This window comes from Schistocerca serialis, chromosome 2 (assembly GCF_023864345.2).
Source record: "Schistocerca serialis cubense isolate TAMUIC-IGC-003099 chromosome 2, iqSchSeri2.2, whole genome shotgun sequence".
Lineage (NCBI taxonomy): Eukaryota > Metazoa > Arthropoda > Insecta > Orthoptera > Acrididae > Schistocerca > Schistocerca serialis.
This window is the reverse complement of record NC_064639.1, coordinates 567,330,006-567,348,663: the sequence shown is the minus strand read 5'-3', so window position 1 is coordinate 567,348,663 and position 18,658 is coordinate 567,330,006. Positions and strand designations below refer to the sequence as shown.

General features: G+C 41.1%; 1 protein-coding gene and 1 non-coding gene across 2 annotated transcripts in view; one reads left to right on the top strand and one right to left on the bottom strand.

Moving 5' to 3' along the window:
- LOC126457565 (graves disease carrier protein-like) overlaps positions 1-18,658 on the top strand; it is a 193,369-nt gene that overhangs the window by 88,027 nt on the left and 86,684 nt on the right. Inside the window, exon 4 of the mRNA XM_050093979.1 lies at positions 1,434-1,619. Within this exon, the coding sequence (XP_049949936.1) occupies positions 1,434-1,619 (186 nt within the window). The remainder of the gene's footprint in view (positions 1-1,433; positions 1,620-18,658) is intronic.
- Trnat-ugu (transfer RNA threonine (anticodon UGU)) lies at positions 10,269-10,343 on the bottom strand. Its single transcript has one exon. It is a non-coding gene; the product is annotated as a tRNA-Thr (tRNA).

The window sequence follows — 18,658 nt, the reverse complement described above, 5'->3', positions numbered from 1 at the left end:
TGCCTGCTGCATCGACATCTACATCTACATGGATACTCTGGAAATCACATTTAAGTGCGCGGAAAAAAAACGAACGCCTATATCTTTCCGCGCGGGCTGTGTTTTCCCTTATTTTATTATGATGATCCTTTCTGCCTATGTTGGTCGGCGTCAACAAAATATTTTCGCATTCGGAGGAGAAAGTTGGTGACTGAAATTTCGTGAGAAGATTTTTCCTCAACGACAAACGCCTTTGTTTCGATGTTGTCCTCCCCAAATCCTGTTTTATTTGAGTCACATTCTCTCAGCTATTTCGCGAGAATACAATACGTGCTCTCCTTCTTTGAACTTTCTCGATGTATTCAGTCAATCCTAACTGTTAAAGATCCCAAACGGCGCAGCAGTATTCCAAAAGAGGACGGACAAGCGTAGTGTAGGCAGTCTCTTTAGTAGCTCTGTTACATTTTCTAATTGTCCTGCCAATAAAACTAGGTCTTTGGTTAGCCTTCCCTACTTCCCCACATTATTTTCTGTGTATTACTTCCAATTTAAGTGGTTCGTAATTGTAATTCCTAAGTCTTTAGTTGAATTTATGGCCTTTAGATTTGATTGATTTATTATGTAACCGAAGTTTGACGGATTCCTATTAGCACTCATGTGAATGAGCTCACACTTTTCGTTATTTGTGGTCAATTGCCATTTTTATACCATGCAAATATCTTTTCTAAATCGTTTTGCAATTTGTTTTGATACTTGTACTTTACTAGTCGATGAACGTCAGCGTCATCTACAAACAACCTAAGACGGCTGCTCGGATTGTCTCTCAAATCGTTTATATAGATAAGGAACAGCAAAGAGCCTACAACACTACATTGGGGAACGCCAGAAATCACGCGTGTTTTACTCGATGACTTTCCGTCAATTACTATGAACTGTGACGTCTCTGAGAGGAGGTCACGAATCCAATCACATAACTGAGACGATACTCCATAAGTAAGCAATTTCACTACAAGCCGGTTGTGTGGTACAGTGTCAAAAGCCTTCCGGAAATCCAGAAATAAGAGATCAATTTGAAATCCCTTGTCAATAGCGCTCAACACTTCATGCGAGTAAAGAGCTAGCTCTGTTTCACAAGAACGATGTTTCCTTAATCCGTGTTGACTGTTTGTCAATATATCGTTTTCTTCGAGGTAAAGTACAAATGACACCTTCTCCAATGCACTGCCCTTTTATACCTTGTGTACGCGATACTACCCTCATCTGTTTATCTGCGTAACGCTATCTCATAACTTTCGTCACCTCATTGTATTATATGAATGTAAAAACTAAGTGAGCTACAAAGTTATCCACCAGTAGCAGTGGGGCAGAAGGGTGTGAGAGGAAGGATTGCTTCCTCCCAGCACAGGAGGCATTCATCTGAGCTGCGTGCTACAGCGATCGCTGGTCGGTTGCAGGCGCTGACCTCGCTGCTGGGCCCCGGGCACCACGCGGCCAAGTTCGTGGCGGGGTCTTGCGCCGGGGTGACGGCCGTGGCACTCACCTACCCGCTGGACACGATACGAGCGAGGCTCGCCTTCCAAGTGACTGGCGAGCACGTCTACACCGGCATCTTGCACACCGCGCTCTCCATCTTCAAGGAGGTACTCCTCAGCACTCACATCTGTTTTGTTTTGATTAATAGAACTTGCCTATATGACCTTACACTGTATGACCTTTGACCACCAGAAGTTCGAGAAGCGGTCCTGGCAGTGTAAATGGAGACGAGGGGTATTTTCAGTAGAGAAGCAATAATAGCAGAGTGGGGTGGTCAGCAGTACTCAGTGACGTCGAATGTGGACTAGTCATGGGTGTCACCCGAGTAACAGATCCATAAATGACTCTTTTTTATCTGTCTTCTGACTGGTTTGATGCAGCCCACCACGAATTCCTTTCCTGTGCTAACATCTTCGTCTTAGAGTAGCACTTGCAACCAACCTACTTCCTCAATTATTTGCTGGATGTATTCCAGTATCTGTTTTCCTCTAGTCGTTTTACCCTCTACAGGTCCCTCTAGTAACATGGAAGTTATTCCGTGACGTCTTATCGGCTGTCCTGCCATCCTGTCCCTTCTTCTTGTTCATTGTTTTCCATGTACTTCTTTCCTCGCCGATTCTGCGGAAAACCTCCTCATTCCTTACTTTATCAATCCACCTAATTTTCAACATTCTTTCTTGTGTAGCACTACATCTCAAATGCTTAGATTCTCTTCTTTTCCGATTTTCCCACCGTCAATGTCTCACTGCCATTCAACACTGTGCTCCAAACGTATGTTCTCAGAAATTTCTTCTTCAAATTAAGCCTTATGTTTGATGCTAGCAAACTCCTCTTGGCCAAGAATGCCCTTTTTTCCAGTGTTGGTGTGCTTTTTATGTCATCCTTGCTCCGTCCGTGATGAGTTACTTTGCTGTCTAGGTTAGCAGTATTCCTTAACTTCATCTACTTCGTGATCACCAATCCTGATGTTAAGTTGCTGCTGTTCTCATTTCTGCTAGTTCTCATTGCTTTCGTCTTTCTTCGATTCACTCTCAATCAATATTCTGTAATCACTAGACTGTTCATTCCATAAAGCACATCATGTAACTCATCACTTTCACCGAGAGTAGGAATGTCATCAGCGAATCTTAACATTGAGATCCTTTCGCCTTGAATTTTAAGTCCACTTTTGAATCTTTCTTTTCTTTCTGCCATTGCTTCTTCGATGTATAGATTCAACAGCAGGGACGAAAGACTACTTCCCTCTGTAACTCGCTTTTAAATTGAGCACTTCGTTCTTGGTCTTTCACTCTTATTGTTCCCTCTTGACTCTTGTAGATATTGTATATTACCCGTCTTTTCGTATAGCTTTCCACTGTTATTCTGAGAATTTAGAACGCCTTGTCCCAGTCTTCATTGTCGAATGCTTTTTCCAGGTCAACAAATCCGATGAACATGTCTTGATTTTTCTGTAGTCTTCCTTCCATTATCAACCACAACGTCAGAATTCCCTCTCTGTCGCCTTTACCTTTTCTAAAGACAAACTGATTGTTATCTAACTCATCCTCAATTTTCTTTTCCAGTCTTCTGTGTATTATTCTTTTCAGCAACTCGGATGTGTAAGCTGTCGAGCTGATTGTGTGATAATTCTCGCACTTGTCGGCTCTTGCAGTCTTCTGAATTGTGTGGATGATGCTTTTCCGAAAGTCGGATTGTATATTGCCAGACTGATATGTTCTACACATCGACGCGAATAGTCGTTTCGTTGCCACTTCCCCTAATGATTTTAGAAATTTTGATCTAATGTTATCTGTGCCTCGTGCCTTATTCGATCAAGTCTTCGAAAGCTGTTTTTAATTCTGATTCTAATACTGGATCCCCTATCTCTTCTATATTTACTCTTGTTTCTTCTTACACGTCACCGTCTGGTGATTGAGGCCTTCAGTGTACTCTTTCCGCCTACCCACTCTCTCATCTACATTTAACAATGGAATTCCTATTTCAGGATATAACATCTACCAATTTCCGACCTATTCGGATAATTCCTTCGTGGTGCGTCGTTTTTCGTCTTCTTTCTCCCCGACATGTAGGTCCGACAGTTCGATGATCAAGGTGGATTCAATCTGCCAGGCGTGTAACAGTATCACGGTTGCTAGTTGCTACAGTTCGACCAGTGCGCATCTGTTGGTCCTGTAATACAATGTTAGGTGCTCTAGTATTACGTACATGGTCGTACGGTTTGTTGGAAAGGTTCAGTATTCAAGGAGTCCTACATATCTTCCTGTGGAGATGTGATCACATATTATTCTGCCTCTTACACTTACTCATTTTTCGTTACAACTGAACAGCCTGATACGTCGTAGTCGATGCAATTGTACCAAAGTTTTGTTCGAATCAGACTCTACACTGGAGTAATGTGTAAAAGCTTTTAAAATGCACCATAATTTTATTTACACGTTTAATAGTAGAAATACAGCAAAGTTCAGATTATGTCTTAGTTGGATCATTACATGATTGGCGGTAAATTTGCTTTTTATGTGCCTTACTGCAGATGAGGTTAGTACCACTCGTGATATGATGCATAAGTTGTTCTGAAATTTCGGTAATATCAGAAGAAAAATAGAAGCACTTATTCAGAACAAGTAAGTTTTCGGGGCACATCAATTTCATTTAATCGAGTCACATACTACAGAAATGTGCTCGAAATATTACATACATTTACAGATAATTCGAAGAGGGGCTCTCTTTTGCTCCTGCCGTGGCCGTGTTATTTTACTTGTCACAATTCATCTGCGGACGAAAGATTTTTAGTATTCTGTGGCTGCGCCGTATCAGGCGACTGCCATCTGGCCGCTGTGACCTGTGAGCACGCGAACCGTGCGACGCCGTTACAGCGTCACATCCGGCAGGTAACTTCCGGTGAGCTCGGCCCTGACCTATACCCACTTGAGGTGAAATCGCGCATTTCTCTTGGAGAAACAACTACCATAAATACAGTGCAACTGACGTGTGTAGACATTCAAACAGCGTCGTAAAAGATTTAAGTGAGGTTAAGGGCTAGAGATAGGAAAAACCAAAATAGCTTGACAATTTTCAGCGCTAGGATCTTTATCTCGTGACATGCCGTCTTTGCAGTAACTGGTAGGATCACTGCGAGGATGGCGACTGATAATGTAATTGCTATAATGTGGTGCAAGAAACGACCGTCGCGTAGGTACACTCAAGTCGACAGATTGAGCTTCACAGTGTATAGTATTGCGCTGTCGCTTTTCTTATTTCGTTGTGCTTCAAGGGTAGTTAAATTTTTATAGAGTTGATTGACTACTTGAAAAACACAGTGTTGCCAGCTGGTAACGAGTTGCAGTAAGGGTATGTTGCAAATGAACCACTGGAGAAACGTTTGTTGTTTGGTATAACAGAAGCGTACAAGACCCACCTGAAGATGATGCATAGCCCCAGAATAGAGACGTGATATATACCTACACTGTTTTTGAAGCACTGGCTAGCTATACAGTGTGCCTCAAACCTTTTGGGTCAAATTGAAACACGTGATAGTGGGTCCACAATCAGTTACATTAAGATAGGGAACCAAAATTGAAACAGGTGATAGTGTGGATCTACAACCAGTTACATTAAGATAGGGAACCAATGGTCGAAAATGTATATTTATTGTGTTATGGAAATACGAAGTGCACGCTGCGTAACAACAACGTTGCTCACAGTAATTCTTCAAAGCGACGACCACCAATCTTACAAGGGGAGGCCACGACGTTTGGAACGCGGATTTACTTCAAACTTCGTACACTCGTAGTACTCCATTAGTAAAACAAAATGTGTAAGCAGTAGCACGTACTTCTCAAGCGTTATTGAGAAAATCGCAAGATAATTTCGGTCGTCAAATATATACCTGTGCGTGGCCGTTTTTACCATGAAGCGGCGGCAGCTGAGTGGGTAGCGTTCAAGCCCCGTAATCGCTGGATCGAGTCCCGTTCGTCACTTTTTTAATTTTTAACAGTCATTTTCTTTACTATTTATATTACAATTGATATAATGGGAAAAATACGTGTAATCGGATGAACTTTTTATTAAATTTGCAATGTTATTTTCTCAATAACGCTTGAGAAGTACGCGCTACTGCTTACACGTGTTGTTGTCCTAATAGAGTACTAAGAGTGTACGAAGTTTGAAGTAAATCCGCGTTCCAAACGTCGTGGTCTCCCCTTGTCAGTGCATGTGTTGCAACTGCGCATGCAGTCCTGGCACACTCTCGCAAGGATGTCGGGTATCTGTTGTTCACGAGAACAGCCAGTGGGTGATAAACAGTGTACACCCATGGCCACCAAACAAAAATACTGTACACAACTTAGCTCGTAGCACGAGTATCATATGACGACCGCATGCATCGCACCGGCGCGTTAACTTGTGCCGCACGCACATCACTGTCCCTGGTGTCAGATGTCCATTGCGTTAAACAGTGTATGATGTGTCCATGATGAGGTGTGTGACAGTGTACAGTGCATGACACGTAGTCAAAGATGGAACGTTACTCGTCACGACAGTGGTAGAGTCCGTAAAGCAACATGAATGTACAGAGAACGGTACTCCAACAGGCGTCATCCTAATTGGAAGTGATTAATCTCTGGTGGATATTAACTTCCGAGAGTCATTTCCATGCATGCATTGAGCCTGTCGGCCGTCACTTCGTACAATTACTATCAGCTTCGTTGTTGTTATGCGGTGTACGCTGTGTACGTCAATGTCACAATAAATATGCATTTCCGATCATTTGTTCCCAGTCACAGTATAATTAGTTGTGGACCCACCATCACCTGGTTCAATTTGACCCCAAAGGTTTGAGACACTTTGTGTTTCATTCTGCATAATCACTGCCACAAGTACCACTGCAACTGCATTCTTGTGTTAGCTTCTCCATTCAGCTCACAATTATTTCTTCAGTGGCCTCTATGATTTCTCGTACGTCTCCAGTTTAAATTTCGATTAAGTGTTTCACATTTTAGGTAATAATGAATACCACAGAGAATACCTTGGGGATATTTCTCGATAAACTGGTAGGCACAGTCGTTAAAGATGGTGAGACCATGTATATATAATGTTATTAATAATTAGTAAGTTAGATCACCCCCCATGAACCATGGACCTTGCCGTTGGTGGGGAGGCTTGCGTGCCTCAGCGATACAGATGGCCGTACCGTAGGTGCAACCACAACGGAGAGGTATCTGTTGAGAGGCCAGACAAACGTGTGGTTCCTGAAGAGGGGCAGCAGCCTTTTCAGTAGTTGCAGGGGCAACAGTCTGGATGATTGACTGATCTGGCCTTGTAACATTAACCAATACGGCCTTGCTGTGCTTGTTCGGCGAACGGCTGAAAGCAAGGGGAAACTACAGCCGTAATTTTTCCCGAGGGCATGCAGCTTTACTGTATGATTAAATGATGATGGCGTCCTCTTGGGTAAAATATTCCGGAGGTAAAATAGTCCCCATTCGGATCTCCGGGCGGGGACTACTCAAGAGGACGTCATTATCAGGAGAAAGAAAACTGGCGTTCTACGGATCGGAGCGTGGAATGTCAGATCCCTTAATCGGGCAGGTAGGTTAGAAAATTAAAAAAGGGAAATGGATAGGTTAAAGTTAGATATAGTGGGAATTAGTGAAGTTCGGTGGCAGGAGGAACAAGACTTTTGGTCAGATGAATACAAGGTTATAAACACAAAATCAAATAGGGGTAATGCAGGAGTAGGTTTAATAATGAATAAAAAGAATAGGAGTGCGGGTAAGCTACTACAAACATCATAGTGAACGCATTATTGTGGCCAAGATAGACACAAAGCCCACGCGTACTACAGTAGTACAAGTTTATATGCCAACTAGCTCTGCAGATGATGAAGAAATTGATGAAATGTATGATGAGATAAAAGAAATTATTCAGGTAGTGAAGGGAGACGAAAATTTAATAGTCATGGGTGACTGGAATTCGTCAGTAGGAAAAGGGAGAGAAGGAAACATAGTAGGTGAATATGGATTGGGGGGAAGAAATGAAAGAGAAAACCGTCTGGTAGAATTTTGCACAGAGCATAACTTAATCATAGCTAACACTTGGTTCAAGAATCACAAAAGAAGGTTGTATACATGGAAGAATCCTGGATATACTAAAAGGTATCAGATAGATTATATAATGGTAAGACAGAGATTTAGGAATCAGGTTTCAAATTGTAAGACATTTCCAGGGGCAGATGTGGACTCTGACCACAATCTATTGGTTATGAGCTGTAGGTTAAAACTGAAGAAACTACAAAAAGGTGCTAATTTAAGGAGATGGGACCTGGATAAACTGAAAGAACCAGAGGTTGTAGAGAGTTTCAGGGAGAGCATAAGGGAACAATTGACAGGAATGGGGGAAAGAAATACAGTAGAAGAAGAATGGGTAGCTCTGAGGGATGAAGTAGTGAAGGCAGCAGAGGATCAAGCAGGTAAAAAGACGAGGGCTAGTAGGACTCCTTGGGTAACAGAAGAAATATTGAATTTAATTGATGAAAGGAGAAAATATCAAAATGCAGTAAATGAAGCAGGCAAAAAGGAATACAAACGTCTCAAAAATGAGATCTACAGGAAGTGCAACATGGCTAAGCAGGGATGGCTAGAGGACAAATGTAAGGATGTAGAGGCTTATCTCACTAGGGGTAAGATAGATACTGCCAACAGCAAAATTAAAGAGACCTCTGGAGAGAAGAGAACCACTTGTATGAATATCAAGAGCTCAGATGGAAACCCAGTTCTAAGCAAAGAAGGGAAGGCGGAAAGGTGGAAGGAGTATATAGAGGATTTATACAAGGGCGATGTACTTGAGGACAATATTATGGAAATGGAAGAGGTTGTAGATGAAGACGAAATGGGAGATAAGATACTGCGTTAAGAGTTTGATAGAGCACTGAAAGACCTGAGTCGAAACAAGGCCCCGGGAGTAGACATCATTCCATTAGAACTACTGACGGCCTTGGGAGAGCCAGTCCTGACAAAACTCTACCATCTGGTGAGCAAGATGTATGAGACAGGCGAAATACCCTCAGACTTCAAGAAGAATATAATCATTCCAATCCCAAAGAAAGCAGGTGTTGACAGATGTGAAAATTACCGAACTATCAGTTTAATAAGTCACAGCTGCAAAATACTAACACGAATTCTTTACAGACGAATGGAAAAACTGGTAGAAGCGGACCTCGGGGAAGATCAGTTTGGATTCCGTAGAAATGTTGGAACACGTAAGGCAATACTAAACTTACGACTTATCTTAGAACAATGATTAAGAAAAGGCAAACCTACGTTTCTAGCATTTGTAGACTTAGAGAAAACTATTGACAATGTTAACTGGAATACTCTCTTTCAAATTCTGAAGGTGGCAGGGGTAAAATACAGGGAGCGTAAGGCTATTTACAATTTGTGTACAGAAACCAGATGGCAGTTATAAGAGTGGAGGGGCATGAAAGGGAAGCAGTGGTTGGGAAGGGAGTGAGACAGGGTTGTAGCCTCTCCCCGATATTATTCAATCTGTATATTGAGCAAGCAGTAAAGGAAACAAAAGAAAAATTCGGAGTAGGAATTAAAATCCAGGGAGAAGAAATAAAAACTTAGAGCTTCGCCGATGACATTGTAATTCTGTCAGAGACAGCATAGGACCTGGAAGAGCAGTTGAACGGAATAGACAGTGTCTTGAAACAGGGATGTAAGATGAACATCAACAATAGCAAAACGAGGATAATGGAATGTAGTCGAATTAAGTCAGGTGATGCTGAGGGCATTAGATTACGAAATGAGACGCTTAAAGTGGTAAATGATTTTTGCTATTTGGAGAGTAAAATAACTGATGATAGTCGAAGCAGAGAGGATATAAAATGTAGACTGGCAATGGCAAGGAAATCGTTTCTGAAGAAGAGAAATTTGTTTTCATCGAGTATAGATTTAAGTGTCAGGAAGTCGTTTCTGAAAGTATTTGTATGGAGTGTAGCCATGTATGGAAGTGAAACATGGACGATAAATAGTTTGGACAAGAAGAGAATAGAAGCTTTCGAAATGTGGTGCTACAGAAGAATGCTGAAGATTAGATGGGTAGATTACATAACTAATGAGGAAGTATTGAATAGGATTGGGGAGAAGAGAAGTTTGTGGCACAACTTGACTAGAAGAAGGGACCGGTTGGTAGGACATGTTTTGAGGCATCAAGGGATCACAAATTTAGCATTGGAGGGCAGCGTGGAGGGTAAAAATCGTAGAGGGAGACCAAGAGATGAGTACACTAAGCAGATTCAGAAGGATGTAGGTTGCAGTAGGTACTGGGAGATGAAGAAGCTTGCACAGGAAAGAGTAGCATGGAGAGCTGCATCAAACCCTTCTCAGGAATGAAGACCACAACAACGACAACAAGTTAGATCAGATGAAAGTACTAATTATTGTAACCAGTAAAATTTATTGTTCTTCCCGCTACACGTTTTGAGCATTATACAGGATACGGCGCGGGGACATCCTTATTTGAAAAGCGCGCCACTCAGCGGCCATTATTCATTGTTGTGAGGGGATTAACGCATTCGAAAGGGCTGGACCTAACTTTCTTAAAAAAAGTTTCGATTAGTAACGATCATGCAGTGGACGAGAGAGGAGCGCGCGTTCGCCGCGGCGACTTACTTTTCTAATGAAATTATAATGAAATCTAGACCATTAACTGCTTACAGGCGTTGATAAATATCAACGGGGACAGTTCAGAATGTGTGTCCTGATCGGGACTCGAACCCGGAATCTCCTGCTTACATGGCAGACGCTCTATCCGACTGAGCCACCGAGGACGCAGAGGATATTGCGACTGCAGGGACTTATCTCTGTCACGCTTCCCGTGAGACCCACATTTCCACATTTTCGGACATGTCTGAAAGAACAGATACCATCTTCATTAGATAAGGTTTACCGGCCAGTGATCTTCTTCAGTGCGGATGCATTCACATTGCTCAAACTCAACCTTGCATTACTGTGCACCTGTTTCACCAGGTATCCAGTCTAGCTTACCAAATTCCCAACCAGACTAACATTAATTATAATCTTTTAATAGTCATACGACAACCGGTGATTATATAAAGAGAATTTAAATAAAAAGAAATAAATCAGTTTATATTTGGAAATTTATTTTAACATTGATCATTGAAATTTCAGCATCTTAAACTTGATTCATAACTAAACTGGTGCCTTATTTAGGATTGTGAAAATGTGAGATTGTAATCTTACGGAACACATCAAATATGGAGCCAAGATTGGGAGACTGCATACAACACTGCATTCATAAAATAACACACGAAGAACGTTGAAACATATGCAAGAGGAAATTAACCACAACCAACCAATTCAATTTTCACCCAAAGAAGTTACGTTCGTAGCACAATCCTGTCCGTCATGTAATTACCACACACTGGTATACTAAATTCATACTAACTCTCTGTGAAATCTTCCCGAAAAGAATAGCTGAGGGCTACTTTGATGATTACACCACATGCTTCACCTGGTCAACTTGGTTTACACAAAGAGTGTAACTCCACAATAATTTTGATTATTAAAATAAATTAGATCAAAAAGCAATTTACAAAAGAAAAACCTCGAACTTGTTACTATCGTCTTACTACTAACCTGATGGGTCAAACAATTGTATAAGCACATGGTACTGGTCTCACAAAGTACACCCCACGTGGGTTGAACATAAAGAAAAGTTGCTATATTGAAAAATATTGTCAAGACGAGACGTTATAATCTCACGCACATTCGCATTGAAGATTGATGATGCTAGTTAGAGTTACTGATCAACACATGGTTCCACTTTACTCACAAAGTAGTGACAAAGCAACTACCGGAAGATATTCTGAACTTCACACGCGAATTACACTGCGTTGCAATTTAAGATAACATTAGATATTTTAGAGCTAAACCTGAAATAAAGGTGATTAAATTTTCAGTTAGGCTGATCTTAAGAAATCCATTGTCCTATGGACTTAGCAGACACGTGCTTAGCCGGAGATCTTACCACTTCAGACGCTCGCTGCGGACAGACTGCCCTGGTCGCTTCCTGAGGGTGGCTCACAAATACAAACGGAAGTGGCCAGAGAGGCAGCTTCCTATACCAACATGACAAGGGACGGACAGGACCATACTAAGCATAGAAACCTCTTTGCTTTTAGAAAGCGTAGCTACCTGTTCCGACGTTGGTCCTACTGTTCTCTAGCAGACAGGCTTGTCTGCTACCATCCAGCATGCAACTAGAAATACATTTGCTCATTCATCTTCTCACACAGAAGGGAAGGGAGATGACAGTATCTTATCATATACAGCATACAAAAGAAAGCGGATGTAGGTTCCGTATGAGACTGTGTGACATGAATTACATATAAACTGTGTTTTAAAGTGTAGTAGTGTGACAGATCGTTCTTGTTTATGTGTAAAAGTAACACGTTCCACTACTCAGTCTTCTCCCAGATAGTCAGAAACGCCACAGTAAATTTAGAAGAGGAATTTATGCCGTAAATGACAACAGATTTAAGAAATTAACATGAAAGGAATCCAACAGAGACCTTTCATAACCCCAACGCTCCGGGAAAAGACTGTGCAGGGAATTTTCTGGCCATGCTAGGACATTCCCAAGCAGGCTTCTCACACACAACTTAAACCAAAAATGTGAAGAAAAGGCAAAAGGTCACCAGCTACTTGCTAAAACACAATAATTTCAACACATCTTTAGAATCTACCAATTTCAAAGAGAAAAAAAATCTGTGACACCTATTTAAAAGACAGTGTAGACCTAATTCGGTCAGCAAGTAAAAACAATGGTTGCTGTGTCATTAATATGAAAACAACTTCTGGTTGTATTTGCTCATTGCAAGAGCCAACTGATCATAGGAAAATTTATGACTTTATTAACAAGTAAAATTTATGAAAATAGCAAAGGTGCCACAGCAATTAAAAAAACCATGAAAATAACATCAGTATTGTAAAGCAGAACATTACAATGCACAATCCGCAAAAGCAAAAAAAAAAAAAGATAAGAGAGAAAAACGTTTTACAAAGTGGTTATCGCAAAATAATTCTCTATCTTATAAAACTAATAATTTGTAGAATTAAAATAACTTTGTGGCACTAATTTAATCACTCTACTATATTTCAGTTAGTTAGCAAACAATGATCACTGTGTCATTATACTGAAACTACAATGAATTATGTGATTGTTACCCTTAAGGGGTTCCTCACTATAAATATGCCCCATGCAAAGGCTAATCGATCACAGTCCAATGAGAATGAATAGCTATCTGACTGATAAGCGAAGCAATGCCACAGGAATGAATTTACGAAACAAAATATCACAAATCTAATACATCACACAAGAACAAACATTGATCAATAAAACAGCTCTGAAAATACAATAGTCAACGTCTAAAAAAAAAACAATAAATAAAACACCTGCAAGATACAAGAGTCAAAGTCTAAAAAAAAAAACAATAAATAGAACACCTGCAAAATACAAGAGTCAGTCTAATAAACACCAATAAATCGAACCCCTGCAAAACACACGAGTAAAACTTTCTCTGACAGAAACACATGTATATGCATTGAACTAAGAACCGTATAATCACTGTTCACTGACACACTCAGTAGTTCCACTGCTCCGAGGCACAGTATAAGGGGAGGGGGGGTTTGTCGCCGCAGCTGTCAGTAGGGATTTTTGTCCATCTGTTGCGTGCAATCCCGCCGTCTCTGCCCTCTCATGAAGTTTCTCTCGGTGGCCCGTGTCACGTACATCTCGATTTGGTTCCATGTTTGTGTTGTCAAATTCGTGCGGTATCCTCGTTTGACACGCCAGGTTGATATTCCTGGGCAAGGATGACACTTAATGGCTCTTCTTTGTGCCACCCTTAGCTACCAGAGAACATCGAACTATGATTTACTGTCGCTTGACTGTGGGCATCCGCCAGGAAATGTTGATAGTCGTCGTTGACGTCTGCAAGTTTCTCTGGACAGTACCTGTCAAAAGGCTCCATGCCCCTTTATCTCCTGACTTGTCGTTTCACCGCGGCCGTCTCGTCACGGTCGCGTGCGTGTGGTGCGTTGCCAGCAGATGGATTTCCACGCGGTGGACCGCTCGGCCATCTCTGGTCATCGCCTCCACGGAGGGTCGCACTAGTGCGGCCGGCCATTAGCTCCGGGTGCAAGGGAAAGTGTTTCCCGCGTACCCTTCTTTTGTGGTCGACCGCGCTCCCGAAGTGGCCCGGTTGACAGTGTGTCCTGCTGGGAAACCCGCCAGTTTACAACTAGCCCTCCTCCTCGCTGCTCCCGCTGTCACGTAAGAGTTTAGCCGGTTCGCTTTCACGTTCTCAACTGCATTCACAGAAATTGTTCATCATAGTTATGTGATTACAAAATGTCATACATAATACCACTTAGTATTGTCTTTCACAATTTTTAAGAACAAAAGTGAGACTTAATTTTTTTTAAATAAAAAAAGTTAGATGAAACGACAATATAAAAATAAAAGTTAAATGACTTGACGATATAAAAAATAAAAGTGAAATGACTTGACACTACAAACATAAAAATTAAATGAACTGACAATATAATACCTAAATCCACATCACTAATGTGGTTCACTTCCGTTTTAATAAATCAAATGCTACTTATTAATTCACTAAAATGAATAGGATTATGCCTTGTGCAAGTATAGGTCAGGGCGGCATAGGGTTCACATGTTATTTACACACACACACACACACACACACACACACACACACCTGTTGTCTACACTACAAACTAACTACCCATAAACATGTATTACTCAAAATTCTACTTCTATCCACTACTAGTTAATCCAACAAGCTACTTCAACAAAGTGTTTACACCACTACAACATTGTTCTAATTCGTCCTCTTCCTGACGCTCGCCGCATATTTCTTGTCACATGATAAATATGGAGAAACTTTCCTTAAACATACACAGTAAAAAGAACAATGGTTATTTTCACACCAAAACATTTATACCAGTTGACACACCTGATAAGAGACTCGCAATTATACATTTATCATACTCATATATTCACACATAAAACAGTAAGAAAATTTCATCTAAAATTACGTTATCGCTAGAATTAATCACATAGATGACTCTGAGCAGGGTAAAAATATTTTCCTTGTACAGGTTATTTTACATTTTCTTACCCATTTCGTTCCTTCTTTAAGTTACCTTTCGCTTCCAAATCATTTATTTCGCCTGTGGTGGTTATTCTGGATTCATTTCTCATGAATGGCAAAATTGTGGTCTCCTCTATTCTGTAAAACAGTTTCATCTTAACATATTGAACTTACAACAGACACAAAAGATCCGAATCCTCCTGTAGTTTAAATGACAAATGTTTTGCTTCATCCTTATTACCTTAAACCAAGCTTTCCTTCGGTGCCATAATCAAAATTATTTAATCTTCTTCTACCTTAAAGAGGGAAATTTCCTCAGTACAAATCATATAGGCTGCAGTGCATCCCGCACCAGCGAAAACAGTAAGCTTTAATGCTCACAGCATCAGCAAAACACATAAACGTCGCTTTTCTAGGACAAGTATTAACACAGAATAATTTTTCAGGCTTTGGCTCAACATCAATCAAGACTACAGAAAGGATCCACATTTCCGTCCCATTCTCCATTTGCTGAAAAACTGCTCGTATTTGACTACCACAATAATATTTCAGGGCCACATAAATTACACAAACCACAATTCTTCTTTCACCTTGAAGGGAATCAATATACTGACGAAATCCACAGACAGCACTTTACCTACTCAGCAATAAAGAACAAAAAAAAAAACATATATCATCAATATTAACATATCATCGCATATTGGGAAGCCAATGGTTAAACAATCGTATTATCGCATCCTGTTTTCAAGATTCTAAACTTACTCATTACTTTCTCAGAGTTCTCCTATCTTAAAATATTCATACAGCACGCATACTATAGTAAGAGATCCTCATTTATACTGACAGATATAGAATAGTAATAGATAGATAGTAGCACTGAAAGCAGAAAATCGGAAACAAGGCTACTAACAGCTGGGGACCTGGGTTTGCCAGACCCACAATACCCACAGATCGGATATTCCCCTGAATTTTGCATTAATTCAACTCAGATCTTGCTTCTCTCAGGAGAGACTCTTTTCAATTTACATAAAAAAAACCATAAACAGCATTTCACTCGTTCACAAAGAAACCTTTTATCTTCACATTTGAACCAACTTAAATCTTAATTGCACAAGGAAAGAAAAAAAAAACTAAAAATATCACTTCAATCAATCACATAGAAACATCTTTATCATTATTTTTACCAACATATTATTCAAAATGCATACGTCACAAATTTAAACTAATCAATTCTTTCTCCTCTCCGTCCTCTCTACTTCTCACTGTCCTTTCTACTCATTTGCCATGTCGCTCATTTGTTCCGATTGGGCGCCTTCTGCGCTGATCGTTTGTCATTGCCGGTTTTGTTCATTTCCATTTGCTGGATTATGTCTAGGGTTAGCCAGCCGAATTTAACATTATGAGGTGCTCCGCCTTCAGCCCTATTCCCACCTTGTTCACTGTAGTATCGATTCTGGTTGCCGTAACTGTTGCGCTCACGGCTGTTACCCCAGTTTCTATACGGCCGGTCCCGATTATTGTTCCGTTCGTCTCGCGACGACCAGTCACGCCGTTCATTAGTACTACGGCCACGACTGCGATCGCGCTTCTGTGCCCCGTAATAACTTTGTGCCTGATTAGGTGGGCATTGTGCTGTATTATATTCCAACTCTTGGAGAAGTGTCTTAAACGTTTCCACGTCCTCTTTGCATCATCCCGCAAGAATGACGTGGCGCAAGTGCATCGGCAATTTTGTGATGCATATCCTAATTAGTTCCGCAGGCCGTATGGGTCGTATAGAAATTGATTCGCCTGCAGCATGTGGTCGAATAGGCGTGCTGGGCTGCCAAAACCAGACTGGTACAAATTTGGCAGCATAATTATGCCATGCTTGACCCTATCTTGTGCCGCTTCCGACCAATAGGCGGACAGAAAGGCTTGTCGAAACTCCCGTGTGGAGTTGCAGTGTCGCGCTGCTGATCTCATGCGAATCGCCGGTTCGCCTTCCAAATAGCCACACATATATTCTATCTTGTGTGAACTTGCCCAGTTGGGGGGAAGACAGAACTCAAATTGCTCGAGCCATGCTCGCTAATGTATTCCTTTTTGCGAATTTCGAAATATCTCAAACTTTCTCACCGTAAGGAAATGTTTGAAATCAAACCCCCGCATTTCCTCCCGGCGAGGCCCTTGAATGTTTCTATTTTTCTCAAGTCTGCCCCTCTAAATACATTCTTCCCTGTCGTCAAAATCTCCCTCGTGGCCGGAGTCCCTCTCTGCACTGTGCGTACAGCTATTTTGAGTGCTATTGGCGAGTTCGGAATCACACTCAATGCGGCTACCCAGATGCGCCACGTGTTCTTGTAATTCGCCTGTTACAGCTTTGTGCCACCTGTTCACTTCGAACTGTCCCTTCTGAAATCTAAGAAGCGAACGCACTTCTTCGGTCTCTGCGACCGCTGCCTGTGTAGTATTGTTATCGCTCTCCGTCACCTTCATCGTGCCTACGATGTCCGCTAATGCCGCAATCTTATCATGTATTTGTCTATTGTCCTCCGCCCCAGTCTGCTTCAATTGTTCTACTTGCTGTTCGAGTGCGTGAATCACTTGACTGTTGTCTGCTACTGTGTTGCTAACGGACGCGGGACAATGCGTTTCCGCCTCCTGGACCCTCGAGAGTACCTGCTGGCGTTCACTTTGGCATTATTCTCTCAGCGCTTGGAAATTCCTAAGTAGCTGTTCTTCGCTCTCTTTCGATTCTGCCTCGCGACTCCGCATGCCCTGTTCTAAGGCTTGCATACAGGCATCGCTTTGTTCAAATGTATGGCCTAATTCTTTCATAATATCACTTTTTATTTCACTTGCCAGATTGTTTATTCTTTGTGAGATATCATCGGACACTCTCTGCATCGACTTGTCGACTTTATTTGTCTGCTGAATTAGTTTTTCGTCTGTTTGTTTGCCTAGCTCGCGGATCGATTTTTCAGATTTCTGCGTCATTTGTTCGCCTAGCTCGCGGATCGATTTTTTAGATTTCTGCGTCATTTGTTCGCCTAGCTCTCGGATCGATTTTTCAGATTTCTCTGCGTTTTCTTTGTTTTGTTGCAATAAGGCTTTCATGAGTTCTGCCAAATCAATTTGTTTAGTTGGAGGCAAATTAATTTCTGGCTCTGATGTGAGCCCGTTCGTCCTGTTTTGCATTTCCTCCGAAGTATTCCCCAATGCATTTTCGGAACCGTCCGACGTGTTAATATTCGAAATCAAATTATCCCCTTTGTCCATGTTGCTTAAGTTGTTGGACCGCCTACTTTTAGCTTGGTTACATGTCTGCATTAGTTCAATTTATACCCGGTACGCGACACACTAATCAAAATAAATGTATCCCCCAAAATTTACGACAGTCACACGAAAGGTACCCAACCTAGTATGCACTTTTTCACACGCGAAACAAATTTATATCTTTGATCGAAGTCAGTGCGATTTACAAGCGAGAAGAAAAACACATACATATAAAACACTCAAATATAGAAAACAAAACAAGACAAACAACACAACGCCACTCAACAACGCCGTGAATCATTTGAAAGTCTGTTCAGAAACAACGCAGAAGTTGTTTGAGCGCTGCAGGGAAAAAAAAATTAAGATTATACAACGCTCGCAGAGTCTAGCGGAATCACAGAACAGGGTCGCCATGTGTAATGTTGTTGCCTTAATTTGCTATGAAAGTGGTGCTGATAGACAATAAAAGCGGGTTAAAAGCTGTGAGCTGTCTGCGGAAGTTAACCTTGCATTACTGCGCAACTGTTTCACCAGGTATCCAGTCTAGCTTACCAAATTTCCAACCAGACTAACATTAATTATAATCTTTTAATAGTCATACGACAACTGGTGATTATATATATATATATAAGAGAATTTAAATAAAAAGAAATAAATCAGTTTATATTTGGAAATTTATTTTAACATTGA